Source organism: Pinus tabuliformis, chromosome 3_1 (assembly GCF_031772625.1).
Source record: "Pinus tabuliformis cultivar Carrire ecotype Pingquan chromosome 3_1, CPIR1, whole genome shotgun sequence".
Classification (NCBI taxonomy): Eukaryota; Viridiplantae; Streptophyta; class Pinopsida; order Pinales; family Pinaceae; genus Pinus; species Pinus tabuliformis.
This window is the reverse complement of record NC_142301.1, coordinates 853,013,997-853,038,978: the sequence shown is the minus strand read 5'-3', so window position 1 is coordinate 853,038,978 and position 24,982 is coordinate 853,013,997. Positions and strand designations below refer to the sequence as shown.

Genomic DNA, 24,982 nt, shown 5'->3' with positions numbered 1-24,982 from the left:
AGGCTTTCCTAGAAGCCATGGAGTATGATTTAACCATCTTACATGAAATTAAATATTTGTTTCTCACCATGCCTAATTTCGAGAGATACACAGAGGTGGATGAAACATTTAGAAAGATGGTAAATGTACAAATCCCAAGTGAACAAATATGGGATCAATTGTGTGAAACAATTGAGTAATTTTCTCATTTTTTACAATAGAACAACTCATCAGTGTTTTCAGGCTACATCATCAATAGATCCCTAAAGGATAGAGCCACCTCTTCAACAGTTTTTTTGTTCCTATTATATTGTTCTATTTTTGTAATTTTGTACTATTTTGGTATTCTATTCCAAACATATTGTAGATCCTTTGTAAAATTTTGTATAAATAAATCCGCCTTTGAGTTATTAAGGGTTGAACCCTCTAAATTTACCTCATATGGTCTGTCCCTCAGTGAGTTGTATTTCATCTTGCCTATTCATTATGTTTCCTTCATATAAATTAAATCTTTTACAGTTAACTGATTTAAAATTTAATTGAGTTTCAATTTCATCTTGAATCCTCTGTGAAGTTGTAATTTAAATAAGAGAATAATTTATAGAACTATTTGTTATTGTAAATTCCTCTTTGAATATAAGTTACATTAGATTTTTGCAATAATTTGATTATATTATGTTGATTAAGAAATAATTGTTTTCTTAATTTCTTCTTGTAAATGGTTAAATATCAATTTGAATATCAAATCAATTATACTTCTCCATACTCTACTTCTCTATCACATTAAAATCAAACTAACCATTTGCAGATAAAGAACAACCTTTTATTTTACTTAAGAATCTATCTAAGTTTAAAGGACCTATTTATAAAAATAGTTCACTGGTCATCCAATCACTCAAACCAAAAAAACATTATAGATGCTATCACATAACTAATTGACCTTATGTTATATCAAAGGACAACATTAGATTGGCGCCCTTGCCAAGGAGCGAAGGATTGAAAGTTAAATTTTCCCAGGGGCAACAATTTTCGGTTTTCCTTTAAGGTGAATAAAGGATAGGATATGGGTCAAAATATTTCACTTGGTGATTCCACTGGTGCAAGTTGGCTCCTTTTAAGCATACTATATCACGTTCTAACTATAAGATTGTTAACCCTCTACCAGATCTAGAAAGATTTATTAGGGGAGCCTCTTCAAGGAGAAGACATAAAACCTCTTATTCTTCTTCAACTTTACACCCTAAAGACATATCATATGTAGATCCTTTTTCTTTTGGGCCATCCAATCCTGATTGGACTGAACTATCTCCTAGGGTTTATGAACTCCATCCAAGAGGAGTAGATCTTCCATCAGCCTTTTTAATACAATCACTTGAGTCATATCAAGTCCCATCCATTCCTATAAAATCACCTTCATCTAAGGAAGAATTGGGTTTACATTTACCTGAATTCAAACCTACAGACTTCATTTCTCCAACTCCTTATTTTTTTCCATCAACCTCTACTAATATTGAAGAGATATTTTTTGTCTATTCAAATCCTCTGTTTGATAATAAGGAAGACTTTCCATTAGGAGTTCCGAAGTTGGTTATCAAAACCCCTTTGAAATCTTTAAGAGGTCTCCTCCGTCTTTTTCTCCTCCACATACTAATACCCCTACTGACTCCTCTTCATCACCTTCCTCTTCCTCATCACCATCCACTCACTCACCCCAAACTCCTCCTGCTAATGTGGCTTTTCGACCCACTGTGAAAGCAAGTTATGCTACTCTAGTCCTCCCTGGAAACTTAGCAAATTTTCCTAATGGATATCTAAGGTATTTACCAAGATTTAATAGAGTAGCAAGTCCCTCAGCAAAGGATCATGTATCAAGTTTCCTAGATTTTGCTGACAATATGAACATAGAAGAGGAAGATGCTTATATGAGATTATTTTTGCAATCCTTAGAAGGAAATGCTAAGATCTGGTTTAGTCAACTTAGAGCTGACTCTATTACAACATGGAATGAGCTCATAACTATCTTTAAAAATGAATGGGGGGTAAATAAGGATCTTGTTTACTTTCTCACTAGATTTGAAGAATTGAAGAGAAATCCCGGTGAACTAGTTACTGAATTCATCAAGAGATTTAATAAATTCTATCATAAAATGCCTGCTCATTGCAAACCACCACTATCAGTCGCAAAAGTCAGATTTTCCAAAGCATTTGAAGATGATTTTGCAGTCATGCTAAGAGAAAGGGTATCTAACACATTGGAAGACATGCAAACAAATGCTATAGAGGTAGAAGCTAATAGGTATGCTTCTGGCAAAATCAAAGCTAGAGCAGAGAAAGAAGAAAGAAAATTAAAAGATAGGATAGATGAATCATCTTCTTCCAAATCTAAACTTGAAGATAAAAAAATTGATGAAATTACATATTTACTTAGAAACCTTTCTAATAAGATTTCTAAAATTGAAACACAACTTAGAACTACTCACCAAACTGTTGCCAGACCTCAAGCTCAAACTCAATTCCAAAGAACTCCTCAAATGCAAATTCTTCAGAGACCAGGTTCTAATCAAAACATTCAACCGCCCTTGTTGATTGATGATCAACAGCCACATGATAAATACCCTATAATCACTGAAGATATCAATAATATTTATTCTTCTATATTACAAATGGCAATAGTTCCTTCGTCTTCCCCTCAGTCTTTTGAATAAGAACAAGGAGATGCTCAAATTTCAAAATACCAAGCATTCTCTAAATTTCTAATTGCAGAATTAAATAAGAGGTATTATCTAAGACCTAGATCATGTCCAGGTAGACCTTCAAAATCTATCACTATAATTGAACCTGCAATAATATCTATTCAAACACAAACTCCAACACCTCAAACTACAGAGTCATCCACTAAAACCTTTTCATCTGACAAGACCATTTTGACAACTTTCAATATTGAAAAGGAATTGGAAAGGGTCAAGATTCCTATCTCTTTAGCTGAACTTTCCAAAAACCCTGCTTATAAAAATCAAGTGTCTAAATGGATACAGTCCTCTAATGTTGATGTTGGGGGAGAAGTTATTAGTTTGCAGGATGAAAAGCCCTCGGTAGTGTTTGGGCCTAGTTCTGATATGATTAATGACATTGTTCCACCATTTTATGTAACTCTAAAAGTTCATGAGTTTATTTTGTATAACTGCATGCTAGACTCTAGAGCTTCCCATAACCTTATGTCAAAGGTAATTATGGACCAGCTTCAGTCACAAGTTACTCATTCTTATCATGATCTTTACACCTTTGATTCAAAGAAAGTACCATGCCTAGGATTGATCAAAGATCTAGTTGTGACCTTAACCCAAATACGTGTCAAGAGTATAGTTTTAGACATAGTTTTCACTGATGTTTCTGCCAATTTTGGTATGCTCCTATCTAGATCATGCTGTGCTAAACTCGGAGGATCACTTCAGATGGACATGTCTTTTGCTATTATTCCAGTCTATGGAGGTGAACATTTAAGGTTATATAGGGAAGTCAGATTCCTTCATACTGTTTGTAGGTCTGATCAAGCAAAAAATCACCCTATCTATGCAGTGGATCAAGATTTTGGTTTCTTTCAGTTATCTTTACAAAATTCATCAAACACTCAACTTGCCATTGAAAATGCAGTTTCCAAACCTAAAATTGTAGAATCGGATATATGGAAACTTTATTTTGATGGCTCTTTCTCAAAGAAGGAGCAAAAGCAGGAATTATTATAATTTCACCAAATAAAGAAAACATAACTTAGTCATGTAAACTTAAATTTGAGGTCACCAATAATGTGGCTGAGTATGAGGCTTTTCTTCTTGGTCTTGAGCTAGCTAAGAGTCTAAAGGTTCAAAACTTGAGTGTATTTTCTAATTCTAAGCTAATAGTGAAGCAGGTTAGAAATATGTGTCAAACAAAACACCCAAGACTTAGGTCCTATAGAAATGAGGCTTGGGGTACAATTGGAAATTTCTTCCAAGGATTTAACATAACTGCTATACCCAAAGATGAAGATATGCATGCTAACTCACTAGCTGTCTCTGCAAGCTCTTACAAAATCCCTGAGCCAGTATTGTTAGAGTACCAGATTCAAGTCAAGTATAGACCATCAATTCATGATAACCTTAAACACTGGAAATTTTTTTAGGATGATGAACAATTAAAATATTTCCTTCAAGTCATTGATGAATTTTCAAATATGCAAATTGAAGAAGATCAAAAAGATGTTCAGGAAACAAATCAGCAAAGCCCGGAAACTTCATTTAGTCCTAAAATTCTTGATGATGATATCATCCAATTATCTAATAATTTTATTTCGGAAGGATTAGTTGCATTGGAAAAACTATTTGATAATAATGATGTTTCTAAAAGCTCTTTGTTTAACTCACCTGAAGAAGAAATCAAAGAATGCAATATTGGGACTTTAAATGATGTGAGAAATGTTAAATTGTCATCAACCTTGGGGAGAACCCACAAGAACCTCTTTCTTCAAACAAAGCTATTCTTGTTCATATAGATAAAAAATATCTACTCTCTGATTGGTACTCTGATATTGTCGAGTTTCTTATGGACTTTAAATGATGTGAGAAATGTTAAATTGTCACAAAAGGGGAGAACACACAAGAACCTCTTTCTTCAGACCAAGCTATTCTTGTTCATATAGATCAAAAATATCTACTCTCTCATTGGAACTCTAATATTGTCCAGTTTCTTAGGGATTTTCAATGTCCAGCTAAACTTGACTTGAAGCAATGTAAATCCCTGAAGTTTAAAGCATTAAAATAATGCATTATCAATGTTAATCTCTACTAGAAAGACCCTCTTAATATCCTTCATCTTTGTTTAAGTGAAAATGAAACAGAGGGAATTATAGATCAGTTCCATGCAGGGTTTTGTGGTGGACACTATACCTGGAGAGCAACAACCTACAAAATTTTAAAGGCAGGTTTCTACTGGCGCACACTTTTTAAAGAAGTTGGAGCAAGAGTGAGAAGTTGCATACCATGCCAACTATTTGCAGGGAAACATAAATTATCAGCACTTCCTTTGGTTCTAGTATTGGTTCATGCTCCTTTTCTACTGTGGGGGTTGGATTTTATAGGGGAAATTCATCCACAATCAAGTAATCAACACAGATGGATTTTAACTACTACAGACTCTTTTACCAACTGGGTAGAGGCCACGACCTTTGCTTTCAAATGGCCATGAGCTATCTAGGAGCAATACACCAACACCAAATACTCAAACGAGAAGCCGAGCATTTGAGAACGAGGAGTGTCAAACCATTAACACCTATAAGGAGATATCACTCTGGTCTGTCTCATCGTTATTAATTGATGTCATGTGCACTGCCACCCTACCTTCAATATCAATCATGCGAGAGCTGTGGGTAAACCGCCCTCCGACCCTTACAACATTCAACTTACACATGGCTTAGATCCCTGCTGGATCACACCCCAATTGGGGAAAAAAGATTATTTCTTTAAATAACTTATGAATAGATGTTTTTTTAATATTTATGGAAAAATTAATTATTAAATAGATTTTTAACTTTTAAATTTAAGACACTAATTTAATATTTTATTTTCAATGAAATGTGTTATCATGTTGAGAGTTCAACTTTTAGTAATTTTAACTCTAAAAATAAAAGCATTACTTTACAAAAACCTATGGTTTGTAAGACGATATAAGAACATATGCTTTTACATATGTAGTGACACATTGGTTTTCTTCATTATATAAACTAAGAATTGAGGCTTAATAATATATATCGTAGACACCAGTGTATTTAATATATTTTAAAGCTTTCATGCATATCAAGATGTGACACACCAATGCATATTGTTGATGGAAGTTCTCTATTGTTGTTAATTTTCAAATTACACATGGAAGCTCCAAAAATATGTCATACATACTATTGTTTAGCATAGACATTCAGAAACCTTGGTGTGTATCAAAACATGGTGCATTGATGTATATTACATATATTGGGGAAATTGATTCACACTATTGATATAAGTACACCAACAAACAAAATGTCTATTACAAATAGCGAAACGTTTTTGTAAGATATATATATATATATATATATATATATATATATATATATATATATATATATATATATATATATATATATATATATTTCGTTGTCCTGTAACATGAAATGCCTCCACAAAATCCTTTATTAAAGAGTGTTTTCCCTATATTATATGCTAGATCCACACGAAGGTCACTTTAAACTCACAAATAGAATTATTTGTTATATTAAGGGAACTTAACAACTTGGTTGTGAAAAACAATAAACTTGGTCTGTTTTTGACCCACAAAAGTAAAGTATCATGGTGCACTACATCATTGTCACAAATATAGTAATGGATTTGACATTATAATGGGTGGACTTGGTTTTCAAATTGAGACATTGGTTGTGGTATATTGTGAAAATCAAAATGTGATATAAGTTGTAACTATTTATGTTTCACATAGTAAGATTAACCATTCTCATCTTCATGTTCATTTATGGAAAACATCGATCCATGATAATGTAATACATATTTTAGAAAAGATAATCAAGTTGCTAATGCTTTTATGATTCCTATATCAAAATCATGTGTATATGTCTAAGTGTGTGTATGCAACCTGAGCCATATGGGTTGTTTATGGAAATATTTTAGTTTCTTACACTATTACATATATTGAACTTACACTATTACATAGGTTGAACTATGCTCAATTACACACGTGTTGCAGCAATGTCTTTTGTTTGGTTTCGAATACTAATTGTTTAGACTACCTAATATTCTCACTCTCCCACAATGATGTTAATAGAAAAAAATCCATGGATTGACATATGTCGTGTAATTCAGCAAAGAGCATATTATTTATTTACGCATATAGAGTCTTCCCGTCCATGTGGAAATGTTGTCACGACGCCGCAAAAATTAGAATTTAGTTAAGAGGAGCGCACTATGTGCAGGTTATACTCTATCGAGAGTAAGAGAAGCGCCCAATTTGCAGGTTACTACTAAAACGTCGTACGTCAATGTATGCATCGCGACAGCGACAACGATAGCGAGAGCGAGAGAACGTTGGAGGAGAATGGACATCGAGTCCGAGTCTACTCTACTTTCTTGCCTTCTCTGACCCGTATGATGTATCCCCCGGTGACACGGCAAGGCGCGTGCATCTTTCACCATTAAACTCTCCTGGCACGCGCATTACATTCGCACCTTAACCCGCACATGAATTCTCTCCATCTTCCTTTCTTTGCTTATTCCTTACTTGGCAAGGCAGTTGGGGTCATGCCACGTGCTTGCTCGACCTCGCGCTATATAATAACTTCTTCATACTCACTTCCTTCAACAATCCATTCACGTAAGCAAGTAAGCGCCTGCGGCATCCCATAAACTTCTTTGCTGCTTATTACAACATCGATCACAGCGAGCGAGCAAGCATGCCTGGGAGTTTGGATTTGGATTTAGAGGCATTCAGGAAGGCTCAGAGAGCAGATGGCCCCGCCACCATCCTCGCTATCGGCACTGCCAATCCCCCTAATGCAGTCGACCAGAGCAGTTACCCCGATTACTACTTCCGCATCACCAACAGCGAGCATATGACAGAGCTCAAGCACAAATTCCAGCGAATGTGTAAGAACTAAATCCCATCGAATCTCAAACTCAGTCGTCTAAATCATATGCGAATGCGATGATCAGAATTAATATGTTTATAATCTTGTCATCATCTGTTGCTTGCAGGCGACAAATCGAGAATAAAAAAGAGATATATGTACTTGACTGAGGAGATTCTGAAGGCGAATCCCAATCTATGCGACTACATGGCGACGTCTTTGGACGCACGGCAGGACATGGTTGTGGTGGAGGTGCCCAAGCTTGGAAAAGAAGCGGCCGCCAAGGCCATCAAGGAATGGGGTCAGCCCAAATCCAAGATCACTCATGTCATTTTCTGCACTACCAGTGGCGTCGATATGCCCGGAGCCGACTATCAGCTAACAAAGCTTCTGGGTCTCCGCTCCAGCGTTAAGAGAGTCATGCTTTACCAACAGGGCTGCTTCGCTGGAGGCACGGTTCTCCGTGTCGCTAAAGATCTGGCAGAGAACAACCGGGGAGCTCGGGTTCTGGTCGTCTGTAGCGAAATCACGGCCGTTACCTTCCGTGGCCCCTCCGACACTCACCTCGACAGCATGGTCGGCCAAGCTCTCTTCGGCGACGGTGCATCTGCACTCATTGTGGGAGCCGATCCCATCACGGAAGTGGAGAAGCCCTGTTTCGAGCTGCTGTGGACTGCACAGACCATTCTTCCCGACAGCGGCGGAGCCATCGACGGCCACCTGAGAGAGGCGGGCCTTACCTTCCACCTTCTCAAAGACGTTCCGGGGCTCATCTCCAACAACATAGAAAAGAGTCTGGTGGACGCCTTCCAGCACTTCGGAATCTCCGACTGGAACCAATTATTCTGGATCGCCCACCCAGGAGGCCCTGCCATTCTGGATCAGGTGGAGGCAAAGCTGAATCTGGATCCCAAGAAACTGAGAGCAACGAGGCAAGTACTGAGCGAATACGGAAACATGTCGAGCGCCTGCGTGCTTTTCATCTTGGACGAGTTAAGGAAGTCCTCTCTGCAGAGTGGGTGTTCCACAACCGGAGAGGGATTGGATGTGGGAGTTCTGTTTGGATTCGGGCCGGGTCTCACCGTCGAAACCGTCGTCCTCAAGAGCGTTCCGCTGCCGCCGCTGCAGTGATTGATTGAATCACCATGGAAGACAGGTTTCCTCCCCAAGTAGATGAGACGTGCTTTCTCATTCGTTCAATCCTAATATTTGCTACGAATGCTTTCTTAAATACAAGTATCCTCAGAGTTTCTCCTCTCCTCCTTAGTATTCTTATTCTTATTCCCATTCCCATTCGCATTCGCATTGTATTCTCCTTCTCCTCCTTATTCTCATTCTCATTATTGTATTCTCCCTTTGTATTTCAACGTATTAAAGCAATAAACGTTTAGATTATATAACAATAAGAAATTTGATTTACTATATAGAAAATTCTCATCTTATAAAAAAAATTCAAATATAAATAGAATTCTAAAATATAATAAAATACCAACATATATACATTCATCTAAAATCATATTTAGAGGGATAAAGAATGGTTGAAATCTTACATGAGATGGAATCTGAATAAGTTTAAATTGTAAAATAAAAATTATTAGATAATTAAATTTGAGTTTTCAATTTAATAAAAATTACAAATATATATTTTCAAATCATGAATCTCATTCATTTTAAATTTTTAGATAAGGATTAGCAATTGTGATTGAATTAAATCATTGACTTTTTTACTTCAATTTAATAATAGTTACAAATATGTTTTCTAAATAATGAATCTTGTTCATTTTAAATATTTTGTCTAACATTTTATTTGTGAAAATTTTCATCTACCATTGGGTTTTTAAAAAGGAACATTTATGAACTTAATTATGAAATTAAAGAATTCAATAGTAATCTCTCTTTTATATATATATATATATATATAGATATATATAGAATTCAATATTAAAATTAATTATATATATATATATTCATTCTAAATAACAAATTTCATTATCCTAAGCTCTTCATCTAGGGCCCTATTTTCAATAGAAAAAACATCTATCAACATAAATATTACATAATAATTTTCACCTAACAATATAAGTAAATAGAAAATAATTTACATCTTATCTTTATTTATGCGAAAGAGGATGAATGCTAAACCAATTATTCTATTGTGTGAAAATCTCCCCATGGATGGTGCCTATCAAATGCACGATGAGCCCACAATGAATGAGGTTAAGTTTAATGAGGGTATGCAAGCTTCCCCCACCTGGCGGCTTGCATGGCCACCCTATCGCCATGAGAATCTACTCATGTATAATAAGATTTCATCCACACTTTATGTGAGGATGCTAACACTCAAGTAGGTACATCACTGTTGCAGATCATAGATTTGCCAGTTCAGTGAAAAATCTATGGTTGCGAAAGGGTAGGGACAACACTATAATGATGCAAAGTGGGACGAAGGAAACTACACAACTTACTTGAGATTAGAATCCATAATAGGTCATAAACTATGGCGACAATTCCCAGGTGTAGCTTTTGGCTATCATGGTAAGCATCGAAGAAACATGCAATCCCATACCTTAAAGCTCATAGTTCATGTCAACATTTTGAAGTTCTCTGTGTTCATTCAAGCCTTTCCTTTATGTGGACCTTCATTGTTAGAAACTAGGGCAATACTAAGAGGGTGGGTGAATCAGTATTGTGAGGGTTCTAAAACTTTCTTTTACAAGTAAAGAATACTAAAACACAACAGTTACAGTATGTTCCTTACATCCATGAAGAAATAAAAGTACAACCGTTTATGAGTAGTTTACCTCTATACATGAAGGAACAATTGGAATTCGAAAACCCAAAAACTATAGATGAAGTTATTAGAAAATCATGAATATTTTACCAACAAATGAAGGAGAAGGGGGGTGGAAGTAAATATTGGCTTGAGAAGAAAGGGCTTAAAAATTCATAGAGTATGAAAGGTGGGAGGTATATGAATTCCAGAGGTTATTATAATAATCAATAGAAAAAACATACAGGAAAGATTCAACAAAAGTCTAGGTGGAAAACTAAGTTAAAGTCCACCGACCAAACTAATAAATTTGAGTTGGAACCTGTAGCGACACCTCCCTTGCAATGTTGGGGATGTGGAGCACAAATTTAAGGTAAGAATGTCCCTTACTGAAAATGGACAACATAGGTTCAAGAAAAATCCACAGTAGGGGAAGTTGGAAGGAGCATGCCTAGAATCAATGTTGCACTGGAGGATCACTAGGCTGAATACCAACTGACCATTGTAGAGTTTGAAGGTAAAATGTTCAGCCAAACTGTGTCCATTTTAATTCATCCAGGAGATAGCTTAAGTTATATAATTCCTAATATAGTACAAAAATTCCACTTCAAAAACACCAAATTTAAAAATCTGTGGCTGGTACAGCTAGCTACAGGGGCTAAAAAAGGGTGTTGGCTAAAGTTGACAGTTGTCCTGTGGAATTGGCAGGACAACCAGTAATAGAAAACTTGAATGTTTTACCTGTGGGTTCATATGGTATGTTGATTGAAATGGATTGGTTGGACAAACATTGGTCCCCCATAAACTATAAAGACAAAACAATTAGTTACTTGGACAATGAGGGAATGAGGCAAGAAGTTCAAGGAGTGAAAATTCCTCTAAAATTGTGACTGGTCACAACCTCTCAGTTGGCGAATTACATTAGGAAGGGGTGTCCAATTTATACAGTACAAGTGGGATATACAAACTCTAAGGAAAAGACAACCACCTTAGGGAACTTGCCTATAGTGCAAGAGTTTGCTCATGTTTTCCTAGAAAGTATTCTTGACTGCCTCCTAAAAAGGACATAGAATTTACTATTGAACTCTTCTTAAAGCTTCTCCTGTATCCACAGCACCCTACTATATGAGTATTCCTGAGCTGACTAAACTTGAAATGCAGTTACAAAGGTTACTTGACGAAAAATACATTCACCCAAGCATGTCAACTTGCGGAGCTCCAATACTATTTGTAAGGAAAAAAGATGGTATCCTACGATTGTGTATCGACTACACGAAATTATAAAAATTAATAGTAAAAAAATAAATACCCTTTACCTCGTATTAACTATTTATTTGACCAAGTGAGGGGGGATATATTATTTTCTAGAATTAACCTGTGTTCTCGATATCATTAGATAAGAATTAAGAAAGAAGATATATCTAAAACAACCTTCAAAACTCGCTATGGACATTATGAATTTGTAGTTTTTCACTTTTGATTAAGTAACACCCCTGCAACATTTATGTGTCTCATGAATAATGTATTTCATCAATACTTGGATAAATTTGTATTGATATTTATAGATGACATACTTATTTATTCCCGAAACATGGAGGAACATAAGAGGCATCTGCAAATTGTTTTTCAGACATAAGGGAGCATCAACTGTATGCAAAGTACAACAAGTGTGAGTTTTACGAAGAGAAAATTCAATATTTAGGACATGTTATTACTAAACATGACACTATTGTGGACCCTGAAAAGATAAAAACCATATTAGAATGGCCCGTCCCTAAGAGTGTAGCAGATATAAGATCTTTTATGGAACTTGTAGGGTATTATAGGCGATTTATTGAATATTTCTTAAAAGTATCTTATCCCATTACCACTTTACAAAAAAAAGGAAGCACTTTCAAATGGACGGGGGAGTGCCAAAATAGTTTTGACCGACTCAATCATTTACTTACCATTGCTCCAATTTTAACAATTGTTGACCCGGATAAGGAATTTATAGTTTACACCGACATCTGTAAGGAAGGTGTAGGGGGATTCTTACTACAGGAAGGAAGGGTGGTAGCTTACTAATCTCGTAAGTTGAAAGAACATGAAAAGAAGTATTCTACTTACGACTTGGAGTGAACGACAGTGATCCACGATTTATAAATGTGGTGACATTATTGACTTGGGAAAGGATTCATACTAATGGCAGATCACAACAATGTAACTCAATATTTCCAAAAACCAACTTTAAATGCTCGACAAGCACATTGGACCAACTTCATAAGAGAGTTTGAATTTGAAATTAAACATTTGAAGGGAAAGGAGAATCGAGTAGCAGACACTTTAAATAGAAAGCTATTTTTTTTTTTATGAGATCTCCTTCAGAAAAATAGAAATTTCTTTCAAAGAAAAAATTAAAGAGGATGCTCGAAGAGATCCTAAATACCGATTTTAGTGGCAACAAGCCCAAAAGTCAGATAGCAGCGAAAGGAAATTGGGGTATGAGGTAAGTAATGAGAACATGTTGGTTTATCGAAAGAGAATCTATGTTCCTAACCAAATAGACATTAAGCATCTAATACTAAACTAGTGTCATAGAAGTTCTTATGCAGCTCATCCTAGCTACCAAAAAATGATTACTACCTCAAGGAAGGAATACTTTGTACCAGGTATGAAAAAGTAGGTGGTTGAGTATCTAGCCAAGTGCTTCGAATATCAACAAGTAAAGACCGAACACTAGCATCCAGTCGGACTGCTCCACCCACTGCCCATTCCAGAATAGAAGTGGTAGATCATTATGTTGGATTTTATTACTAGCCTACCTAATACCATGAAAAAAAAAGACTCCATAATGATGGTAGTAGACAAACTAAGTAAGTCTACTTATTTCATTATGGTGAAATTTTTCTTTAAGACATTTTAGATTGCTAATATATTTATGAAATAAATTTTAAGGTTGCATGGGATAACAAAGGTAGTAATTTCTTATAGAGATGTTATATTTACTTCTACATTTTAGAAGGCCTTGTTTGAGGGGCTAGGTACTCAAGTACAGTTTGATGTTGCATACCACCCTCAAACTAATGGGTAGGTTGTTGGCATTATGATTTTGGTTTGGCTCTCTGGTACAAGTATTGTACTTGATGGCAACTCACTCAAGTGGCAAAACTCTGTTTCAGGCTCTCAAAATGATGGAAAATAAGAGGTTCGCAGGTGCATCGTTCAAAAGGTGCGGACCTGCAGGTTCGTCGTCCAGGAAGTGCGGACATACCCACAGGTTATCCGTTCATAAGGTGCGGTCCCCAAGGTCACTCACTCTAATGCAGAGAAGCGTGCTCACGTGGGGTTTCTTATGTTTGGCCCTTGGTATTTAGCCCGTCATTCATGATCCTATGGTTTTGGCCCGTGGTATAGGATCTAAATTATTTGAACCCCTGTTTGGATCCCTTGTATTGGTTTTTGATGGTTTTGTCCCATGGTTTGAATAAGGGCTTGCCTATAAAAAGGAAAAGAGATCACTTGGCTAGACACTTGTGAAATTTGAATATCTTAAGATCTGAAATTTTGGGTGATTGGTTTTAAAAGCTAGATCTAAATCAAGGAGAAAACTTAAGGCAAATCTATTGATAAGTCGTGATCTCTCGGGCGCATGATCAGATCTGTTGATTTGACTGTCTGTAGCACATTGTAAGACTGTTAATTTGGCCCTAATCAGAGGTTCGCAGGCGATCCACGGCGTGAGTGTGGGGGGTACGCAGCGTAGGAGAAGGCGAAGTGCGGGGGTACGTAATGCAGCAGAAGGTGCAGTGCGAGGTATGCAGTGCAGAAGAAGGCACAGTGCGGAGGTACGCAGGGAAACATAAGAACAAGTTGCGGAGGTACGCTGTCAGGCGGACAGTGCAGGTGCGGATCTGAGCAGAGGTATGCAGGGCAACAAAACGAGTGGTGCGGGGATACGCAGAGCAGTAGACCGACCAAGTGCGGATCTACACAGTTTAGACATAGAAGAGCTGCGGGTATTCACATGCCACTATTGGTGAAGTTACGGACCTATCTTGAAACATTTGTTGGCTGTCTTTTATCTATTGCTGCAGAGTTCTGGGTTTAGATTTCTGGTATTACTTTTCTGTTAACAGCATTCTGAGAAGTTGGGTGATTCATTGGTTGATTGTATAAGGAGATTGGGTGATTTGCATGTACTTGATGATTATTTGATCTTCTTGGATCCAGTTTGAAAATTAATGAAACATGGTCCTTAAAGAAGTAAAGGAGCAAAGGGGGTTGTAGCTCCCTTCCAGGAGAGACTGGAAAACGAGAGAGAGTTGTAGCTCTCTGCAGGTTGTAGCCTGCGTACTGGTAAAGGATTGCACCAATACAAAATCCTTGTAAAATAAGTTTCTAATTGAAAGAAGATAGAGACATATTGCAGCAGGTGGTTTTCACCCACATTGGGTTTCCACCTAATATTTGGTGTTCTTTGGTGTGCCTATCTATTTTTCTTGTTCTTGTTCATTATTATATGGCACTGACATACAAATTAATGATCAATATCTGAAGAATAAATTAAAGTATAAATCTCGAAGGTATATTGAAAAGAATTTGATAATACTGATTCACCCCCCCCCCCTCTTAGTATTATTTCCAATAATTGGTATCGGAGCAGGTTGTTCAGAAGAAGCTTGATCGCTTGAAGAAAGATCTTTCATCATGAGCAACTACGAGAGGGAAGCATCAATCAGGCCACCGATTTTTGATGGGACAAACTTTGTTTATTGGAAGGTAAGAGTTACTGCCTATCTTCAATCTCTTGGTACAGAAGTCTGGGATATCATAGATACAGGGTATACTTTTCCATTAGCAACTCCTACAGATCTGGCTGAGAAGAAGAAATATGAAACAAATGCAAAGGCGATCAATACTCTATTAGGATGCCTATCTCAATCAGAATTTGTCAAGGTAATGCAGTTTAAATCCGCAAAAGAGATATGGGACAAAATTGTTCTGAGCTATGAAGGAGATGATAAGGTAAAACGAGCAAAACTTCAAACCCTCAGGATTCAGTATGAAAATATCAGGATGTATAATGATGAAAGTGTGGCTAACTATTTTCTTCGTGTAGATGAGATTGTTAATTGTATGAAAAATTTGGGTGGAGAAATAAAAGAGGCTGTTGTGGTTGAAAAAGTTCTAAGATCTTTGTCCCCTAGGTTTGAATCTAAAGTTTCTGCAATAGAAGAAAAAGAGAATCTACAAAGCCTTAAAATGTCATAGCTGCACGGAATTATAACTGCTTATGAAATGAGTAAAGGAGGTCCATCAGACAGGAGAGAAGCTGCCTTCAAGGCTTCAAGTAAAGGAGAGTACTATGAGTCAGGACATGTGTCAGAAGAAGAAGAAGAATCAAATTTTGTCAGAAATCTTCAACGGGGTACTGGTCGTTTCCGAGGTAAGTTACCTTTCAAATGCTTTGCTTGTGGAAGATTCAGTCACTATGCTACCAAATGTCCTCACAAGTATAATATTGACAAAGGGAAGGAACCTGTTAGATGGAACAAAAAACAGAATGCAACTAAGAAAAGTTACTACACTCATGAAGACAGTGATGGCCTATCAAATAGTGACGAAGATGAACGAGGTAATGATTATAAACTTTTAATGGCCTTTGAAGATGATGATTACATGGATGCTATAGATGTAGATGGTTTTTATGAAGAGATTTCTCGACTCAAAATATGTTTAGAAGAAAAAGATATGATCATTGATACTCTGCAATTCCAACTTGATGAAAAAGAAAAATCTCTTGAGAAGTTAGAATTTGAAATTGTTGGCCTTAGAAAAGAAATTGAGAAAACAAAGGCTCTTAATCTTAAATGTGTTAAAGGATATGAAACTCTGGATGAGATTATCAATGTACAACGTTCTCCACTAATCAAGACAGGTCTGGGTTATAATGGAGAAACATCTCAAGAATCCACCTCAAAGAGTTATCTTGATGCAACAAGGAGGAATGAGCAAAAGCCCAATGGAGATCACCAGGTAAGGCAGGGACAAATTACATCAAGAACAAACAAAGACTACCAGGTAAACCAAGGGTAATCCATCTTAAGGGTGAACAAAAGCTACAACCAGCCACAGGTAAAAACTTCTCAATTTGCTTCAAGAATGGATGACAATAGAAATTACAATCATTTGGCTGGTAGATTTGATAATCGCAGAAGTTTCTTCAATGGCCAATGTTTCTCTTGCCATAACTTTGGTCACAAAGTAGCTCAATGTGTTTCTTATAAGACAATCATGACTAGAGAAGCTCAAAAACAAAGAAGTATGACTGGGATTACGAAAAGGACCTATAACAACTTTTCTGCCCTTAAAAATGAAATTGAATGTTCTATTTGTAATAACTTCGGTCATGAAGATTCTGAATGCAGGAGCAGGTTTCGGCAGACAAAGGAACAAGCCTCAAGCACCAGAACATGGAGAATAAAGGAACCATGAACAGAAAGATGTGGGATAGCATTTTATGCAGAAGGACAAGAAAATCTATGGTACATCGACAACGGATGTTCGAAGCATATGACAGGTGATAAAGAAAAACTTGAATCATATACTGCTTTAGAAAAGGGAAAGAAAGTTTCTTTTGGAAATGATACCCCTGCAGCCATAAAAGGAAAAGGCACTGCTCAGTTGAAAGAAAAGGTCAAAGTTGGAAATGTTTTGTATGTTGATGGCTTGAAGCATAATCTACTAAGTGTGAGTTAGATGTGCGATCAAGGAACAGAGGTAATATTTCAATCAAATGGATGTAGTGTTCGTGATCTTGATACAGGAAAAACAGTGATCAAAGACAGAAGAACTCCAAATAATCTATACATATTTGAAGAAGGACAACAACAATGCTATTTGAGCAAAGATGATGAACATTGGTTATGGCACCAGAGGTTGGGGCATCTAAGCTTTTCACAAATAAGGAAAGCATGCAAATACCAGGCAGTTCGTGGTCTTCCAGATATCAAAATTCCAGACAACACCATATGCAAATCATGTCAGTTTGGTAAGCAAACCAGAACTAACTTCCCTAAGAAAGAAGGATCAGCCAGCAGGCCTCTTGAACTAGTCCATACAGATGTATGTGGTCCATTTAGGACAAGGTCACCTCGAGGAGAAGAATAATTTATATTATTAATTGACGACTTCTCCAGGATGGTTTGGTTGGGACTTATGAAACACAAGGACGAAGCATTCGAAAAAATCAAATCTTTCAAAGCCTTGGCTGAAAACGAATCAGATCACAAAATTAAGTGCCTCAGGTCCAGCAGAGGTGGAGAGTTTACCTCAAATGAATTTTTCGATTTCTATGAAGAACATGGAATGAGAAGGGAATTCTCTACAGCTAGGACTCCTCAGCAAAATGGAGTGGTGGAAAGGATGAACAGAACGGTCCAATAAATGGCTTGTGCTATGCTTGATGAGTCTGGGACTCCCGCAACCTTCTGGGGTGAAGCTGCTTTTGCTGCGGTTGTTATTCTCAACAAAACAAATGTCCGAGTGAACAGCACTCAAACTCCTCATGAGCTCTGGTATGGTGAGACTCCTTCGGTAAAGCATTTCAAAATTTTTGGAAGCAAATGCTATATTAAGAATAATGATGAACAACTTGGCAAACTTGAACCTAGAGCAAATGAAGGCATTCTCCTTGGTTATTCTCCCCACAGCAAAGCATATAAGTGTTACAATAAAATACTTGGAAGAATTGTTGACAGCATTGATGTAGTGGTTGATGAAAAAGGATACATTCCTAGGCAAGTAAATTATGAAAATATCGAAGAGGATGAAAACTACTCTCCAAATTAGATTGATGATGAAGAAGAACCTCAAGAGGCACCAGAGGGACAAATAAGGATAGAAGAGAAGACTCCATCCAGGTATGTTCAGAAGAATCATCCAGAATCTCAGATCTTGGGGCAGAAAGAGGCAGGTGTACAAACAAGAAGAACAATTACAGAAGCCTCAAGCTATTTGGCATTACTCTCCTCCACTGAACCACAAAATGTAAGAGAGGCATGCAAAGATGAATGCTGGGTCAAGGCGATGGATGAAGAACTTGAGCAGATAGAAAAGAACAACACTTGGGAGTTGGTTCCTAGACCAAAAGATAAGAATGTCATAGGGACAAAATGGATCTTCAAAAATAAGTTGAATGAAAATGGGGAAGTAATCAGAAACAAGGCCAGACTTGTTTGTAAAGGGTATGCTCAACAAGAAGGAATAGACTTTGAACTCCCGTTGCTAGACTTGAGGCCATCCGAATGTTCCTTGCTCTCTCAAGCTTTCAGAAGTTCAAATTATTTCAAATGGACGTAAAATCAGCCTTTCTGAATGGAGACTTAGAAGAAGAAGTGTACATTGAGCAACGAGATGGGTTCATCCTTGGGAATGATCCAAATCTTGTATGCAAACTAAAAAAGGCTCTCTATGGTCTTAAACAGGCTCCAAGGGCTTGGTACTACCGTTTGGACAAATATCTTCATCAACAAGGTTTTTCAAAGGGATCAGCAGATAGCAATCTTTATATAAAAATTGAAAATGACAAATTGCTAATACTTGTTGTGTATGTAGATGATATTATCTTTGGCAGCAATGAAGAAGCTATGAGTCAAAGCTTTGCCTTGGTGATGCAGAAAGAATTTGAAATGTCTTTGCTTGGAGAACTGACATATTTTCTTGGATTGCAAATCCAACAAAATGAAGGCGGGATCTTCTTGTCTCAAACCAAGTATCTCAAGTAGATTTTGAAGAAATATGTCATGGAAGATGCAAAACCAGTATGTACCCCCATGGTCACAGGATGTAGCCTCAGTGTAAATGATGAATCAGCAGCAGTGCATCAACCAACCTACAGATCTATGATTGGAAGTCTACTTTATTTGACAGGTACCCGACGAGACATCATGCATGCAGTGGGAATAGTTGGAAGATTTCAGGAAAATCCAAAGGAAACTCATCTTCAGGCAGTGAAGAGAATTTTCAAGTACCTTCAAGGAACTCAAAACTATGGCTTACGGTATCCTAGAGATACAGATCTCACACTTCATGCTTATACAGATGCAGATTGGGCCAGAAGCGTGGATGACAGGAAGAGCACAAGTGGTGGTGCATTCTTTATGGGTTCCAGATTAGTATCTTGGTTTAGCAAGAAACAAAGTTCGATTGCTTTATCTACGGCTGAAGCGGAATATGTGGCTGTTGCATCTTGCTGCACTCAACTCCTTTGGATGATGCAGACCTTGCAGGATTTTCAGATCACTTGTACTCCACCTATCTCCATCTTATGTGATAATACAAGTGCAATCAGAATTTCAAAGAACCCAGTCATGCATTCAAAGACCAAGCACATACCAATCAAGTATCACTTTCTCAGGGAACAAGTGCTTGAACAAAAGGTCAAGTTGGAGTATGTTCCTTCTAAGGAACAAGTTGCTGATATACTCACCAAACCATTGCCCAGGGAGACCTTTGAATACCTCAGGCAAAAGCTGGGGGTTGTTGATGCATCATCCTATTGTTGAATCTCATCGGTTTCAGAGATTGTTGGTTGTACACAAGTTTCATATGGGGTATACGCGTACATTTGCTAGGTTGCGGATTGGTCGAAGATCGAATGGCACAGGTTCAGGGGGAGCATATATTCTTCCAATAATGCATTGTTGGCATTATGTTAGAAGATCTTGGAGGAAGTACAGAAGGAAATCATGGTTGCTGATCTGAATATTGCTGCAATATGTCTCTATCCCTTTCTCGGTCATTTATGGTGTATGGTGGATTATGGTTCTTCTTGAAGAAATTTTTCTTTTGCAGATCTGATCTTTAGTCAGGGGGAGCATGATCAACAAAGCAAAGACCTAAGCATGTTCTCAGGGGGAGCATAACCCTTTACCCTTGATGTCAAAGGGGGAGAATGACATTGAGGATCTTGAGGTTGCCATCAAGTCCAAAGGGGGAGATTGTTGGCATTATGATTTTGGTTTGGCTCTTTGGTACAGGTGTTGTACTTGATGGCAACTCACTCAAGTGGCAAAACTCTGTTTCAGGCTCTCAAAATGATGGAAAATAAGAGGTTCGCAGGTGCATCGTTCAAAAGGTGCGGACCCGTAGGTTCGCCGTCCAGGAAGTGCGGACATACCCGCAGGTTATCCGTTCATAAGGTGTGGTCCCCCAGTTCACTCACTCCAATGCAGAGAAGTGTGCTCACGTGGGGTTTCTTATGTTTGGCCCTTGGTATTTAGCCCGTCGTTCATGATCCTATGGTTTTGGCCCGTGGTATAGGATCTAAATTATTTGAACCCCTGTTTGGATCCCTTGTATTGGTTTTCGATGGTTTTGTCCCATGGTTTGAATAAGGGCTTGCCTATAAAAAGGAAAAGAGATCACTTGGCTAGACACTTGTGAAATTTGAATATCTTAAGATCTGAAATTTTGGGTGATTGGTTTTAAAAGCTAGATCTAAATCAAGGAGAAAACTTAAGGTGAATCTATTGATAAGTCGTGATCTCTTGGGCACATGATCAGATCTGTGGATCTAACTGTCTGTGGCACATTGGAAGACTGTTAATTTGGCCCTAATCAGAGGTTCGCAGGCGATCCACGGCGTGAGTGCGGGGGTACGCAGCGCAGGAGAAGGCGAAGTGTGGGGGTACGTAGCGCAGCAGAAGGCGCAGTGCGAGGTACGCAGTGCAGAAGAAGGCACAGTGCGGAGGTACGCAGGGAAACAGAAGAACAAGTTGCAGAGGTACGCTGTCAGGCGGACAGTGCAGGTGCGGATCTGAGCAGAGGTACGCAGGGCAGCAGAACGAGTGGTGCGGATCTGCGCAGTTTAGACACAGAAGAGCTGCGGGTATTCGCAGGCCACTATTGGTGAAGTTGCGGACCTATCTTGAAACATTTGTTGGCTGTCTTTTATCTATTGCTGCAAAGTTCTGGGTTTAGATTTCTGGTATTACTTTTTTGTTTACAGCATTCTGAGAAGTTGGGTGATTCATTGGTTGATTGTATAAGGAGATTGGGTGATTTGCATGTACTTGATGATTATTTGATCTTCTTGGATCCAGTTTGAAAATTAATGAAACGTGGTCCTTAAAGAAGTAAAAGAGCAAAGGGGGTTGTAGCTCCCTTCCAAGAGAGACTGGAAAACGAGAGAGAGTTGTAGCTCTCTGCAGGTTGCAGCCTGCGTACTGGTAAAGGACTGCACCAGTACAAAATCCTTGTAAAAGAAGTTTCTAATTGAAAGAAGATAGAGACATATTGCAGCAGGTGGTTTTCACCCACATTGGGTTTCCACCTTATATCTGGTGTTCTTTGGTGTGCCTATCTATTTTTCTTGTTCTTGTTCATTATTATATGGCACTGACATACAAATTAATGATCAATATCTCAAGAATAAATTAAAGTATAAATCTGCAAGGTATATTGAAAAGAATTTGATAATACTGATTCACCCCCCCCTCTCAGTATTATTTCCAACATAGGCTAAACGGGTGAATCAAGTGATTGAGGATATGCTGAGAATTTATGTAATTCTGTAACACCCTCCTCCCACATCTACCTAAGAAACAGTTCAACTAAGGTAAACATGTGACGAGAGGCTACTATGAATGGATTCAACCTCCTATGTGATCTTCAGGAAGTGGAATTGACAAAAACACAACATACAGACCTTCCACATCAACTAAAAGACTCCCATGAACCATACCAACCACTCAGGTAGCTAGCCTGTGGGTCCAATTGAGTTTTTAGACCACTTTACCCCTAGATGCTCCCATGTTATGGGTCTGACAGCATCTAGGAGGCTTTGGACACTCTCATGACAAGGCATGCCAGTGTTGAGGGACTATTTTTCTTAGTGGTGTGCCAGCGTCCTCCTAATTGGACCCCTACTAGCCATGACAGACATTTCATCAAAGATATAACGAATATGTAATCTACAAGTGTAAACAACAGATTTAAGCGTAGGGATCTCATACTTATCTGAGAATCACTAAGGAGCATTGTACCCTTATATCATTTGTTGCATTATCATCTATTAGGTCATAGATACATTGTTCATTCATTTACAAGTAAAAACATGATGAGAGCCATACATAGCTAGTTTCATCAAACATATACACAACCAACATAATAGTAACATAAATACCAAGGAAATCACAACCATATTATCCACATATAAACCAATATAATACTCATAGAATTACAAGGATAGATAACCTCATATTGATGATGCAAAATCCAAACCCGGGATGATACTACCACATTGCACCCAACTATGGAATGGTTGAGCAAAATCTCCCTTCAGCCATTCACCCCTGTGCCATATTCCAAGCATGAATGTGGCACTCAAACCAAAAGAACCAACCAGGGTATCTCGAGGCTAAACCACCTCACCCTCATCAATAGAAACCAAGTTTTACCATAATCCATCCCGAATCACTACGCCAACATAATAAACATGTAATAACAGGCTTTACCATCATCTCCACCCTATTTCTAGGCCAAACAGGCATGGATGCCACAGGATTTATCCACCTACATCGTGAGGAATTTTCTCGTCTCCTAGTCTCTCAAGATTTATCACAATCCACATTAGATAATTACATCCTAAACCGAGACCCACTCTCCAGGATTTACTGTATATCCCAATCTGGGATTACTAGGCCCAACGAAGAGAAATCCACCAATTCACTTGATCGTATATCTCTCCATTCATCGGCAACGATTCCTAGTCCCACTGAGGCAACACAATCTTGGCTTTACTGTAACCCATAGTTTGGCTCAGGGGTTACTAGGCCAGTGGCTTTACCGTGATCCACAATCCAGTTTAGGGACCACTATGCCATGTGTTATATCATTCATAGATCCACCTCACTTATCTTCGAATCCATTTGGAAATCTCGCTCAACCAAAACATGAGAACCCCATCACACCATGGCTATCCGAAAATCGTAAGGCTGTGATGGAAACATTGTCACACCTAGAAAAACTAATGCCCTAACAAAAAAAGAACCACATGCAATACCATGCATGCCAAATATAGCAAGGAGAATAAACATGAAAATCGATACCCGCAAAGAATATTTTTCTAGTTGCTTGATCCTGCTCTTCCTTGCTTACTCCTTCCTTCCTCTTGCCTTCTTTACCTTTCTTTATCCAATGCCAAAATGCTCCAAGAAAACTCTAAGTTTCCAAGAGTGAGAGAGAGAGAAAGAATAATGAGAGAGCCCCAAAACTAAACTAACAAAAGGTTACATACTGATCCTTAGAAGACATTTTATCAAATAGTCCTCCATTTTCTTCATTTTCCATTATTTTCCTTCATTTTCCTCCTCACATGCAACCTATGACCTTTCACCTTCCTTTTATCCTAATTTCCATTAATTTCATAAATAAATGTGCCAACAATGTCATTTTCCTTTCCAAAGCCTTATCCGTTTCCTTTTCCATTTTCCTTAGCCATAATAAACCAAATGAACATCCACTAGGATGTCTTTCCCACCATCAAACTTGGAGTAAGTGTCCCTTAAACTGTGGTTATTATTTTTTAACTTTTATTACATGGAATTTTCACCAAGGTTAGAGAACCCTCCCCCTTGGGGGACACTGTCCTTAGTGTTCAACCACACTTATACCTCAATGAAATCGCTGAAAAAGAAACATACTACCCATGGAGCTTTATAACATAGCTCGATTTAGTATTTACAATGATCACCCTACTAACAAGCAAACTAACATGACAACATAACAATATGACAACTATAAATAACATGACACCCATACCTCTTATTGGAGCTTTATAACATATCTCATGGTGGTATTTGCATCCATATACATATGTACATATATAAAAAAATCACCCCAAAGCATTTGCCAAAGCATATTATTACCAAACATCATACCAAAACTGCTTTGCCTCAACTGGAAATCAACGAAGGATACATAGCCTGCATCTAATACACCATCTCCCATTTAACTTCATAGGGCCCAAAGTGCTTCCAGTGAACTTTAACCTACTCGATTCCTCAGTTCCGGAGCATGAGCACCTTTTTTTGCATTATACACTAAGGCTCTGGCGGGAATTCTCCATCTAGTTCCACCTGCAATACAGGCCATTCAATCACATGATCAACATCTTTCAAATACTTATTAAGTATTGAAACATGGAAAACATCATGGAATTTCATTTTCTGAGGCAGTGCAAGTCGATATGCTACTGACCTAATCCTGTAAATAATACTAAAGGGTATGCAAAATCGTGGTGCCAGCTTGTTACATGATCCAATCCCTAAGGAGATCTTCTTTGGTTTGATGCAAAATTACACATGTTTCCCAATATGGAACTCCTTCAAAAACCTATTCCGATCTGCATGAATCTTCTACCTATCTTGTGCTACCTTTAGATTCTTCTTTATAACTTGCACTTTTTGTTCCTTGTCCGCCAACATGTCTGGTCCAATCAACACTCAATTCACTCGATAGGTCCAATTGATGGGATTATTGCAACTCCTCCCATACAATGCCTCAAACAAACTCATCTTCAAAGATTCATGATACCCATTGTTGTAAGT

The 24,982-nt window shown here is 37.8% G+C and overlaps 1 protein-coding gene across 1 annotated transcript; it reads left to right on the top strand.

The window, feature by feature from the left end:
• Window positions 1-7,370: 7,370 nt before the first annotated feature.
• LOC149190226 (chalcone synthase 7-like) lies at window positions 7,371-8,997 on the top strand. The gene is made up of 2 exons (XM_089413374.1): window positions 7,371-7,637; window positions 7,746-8,997. The coding sequence occupies exons 1-2, from the start codon at window positions 7,445-7,447 to the stop codon at window positions 8,747-8,749; spliced, it is 1,197 nt and encodes a 398-aa protein (XP_089269500.1). The 5' UTR covers window positions 7,371-7,444; the 3' UTR covers window positions 8,750-8,997.
• The last annotated feature ends 15,985 nt before the right edge of the window (window positions 8,998-24,982 follow it).

Bases quoted from the DNA above. Each gene is read 5' to 3' on its own strand.
- LOC149190226 (XM_089413374.1), top strand. From the start codon at position 7,445: ATGCCTGGGAGTTTGGATTTGGATTTAGAGGCATTCAGGAAGGCTCAG. The intron at 7,638-7,745 runs GTAAGAACTAAA...TGTTGCTTGCAG, and splicing joins GCACAAATTCCAGCGAATGT to GCGACAAATCGAGAATAAAA.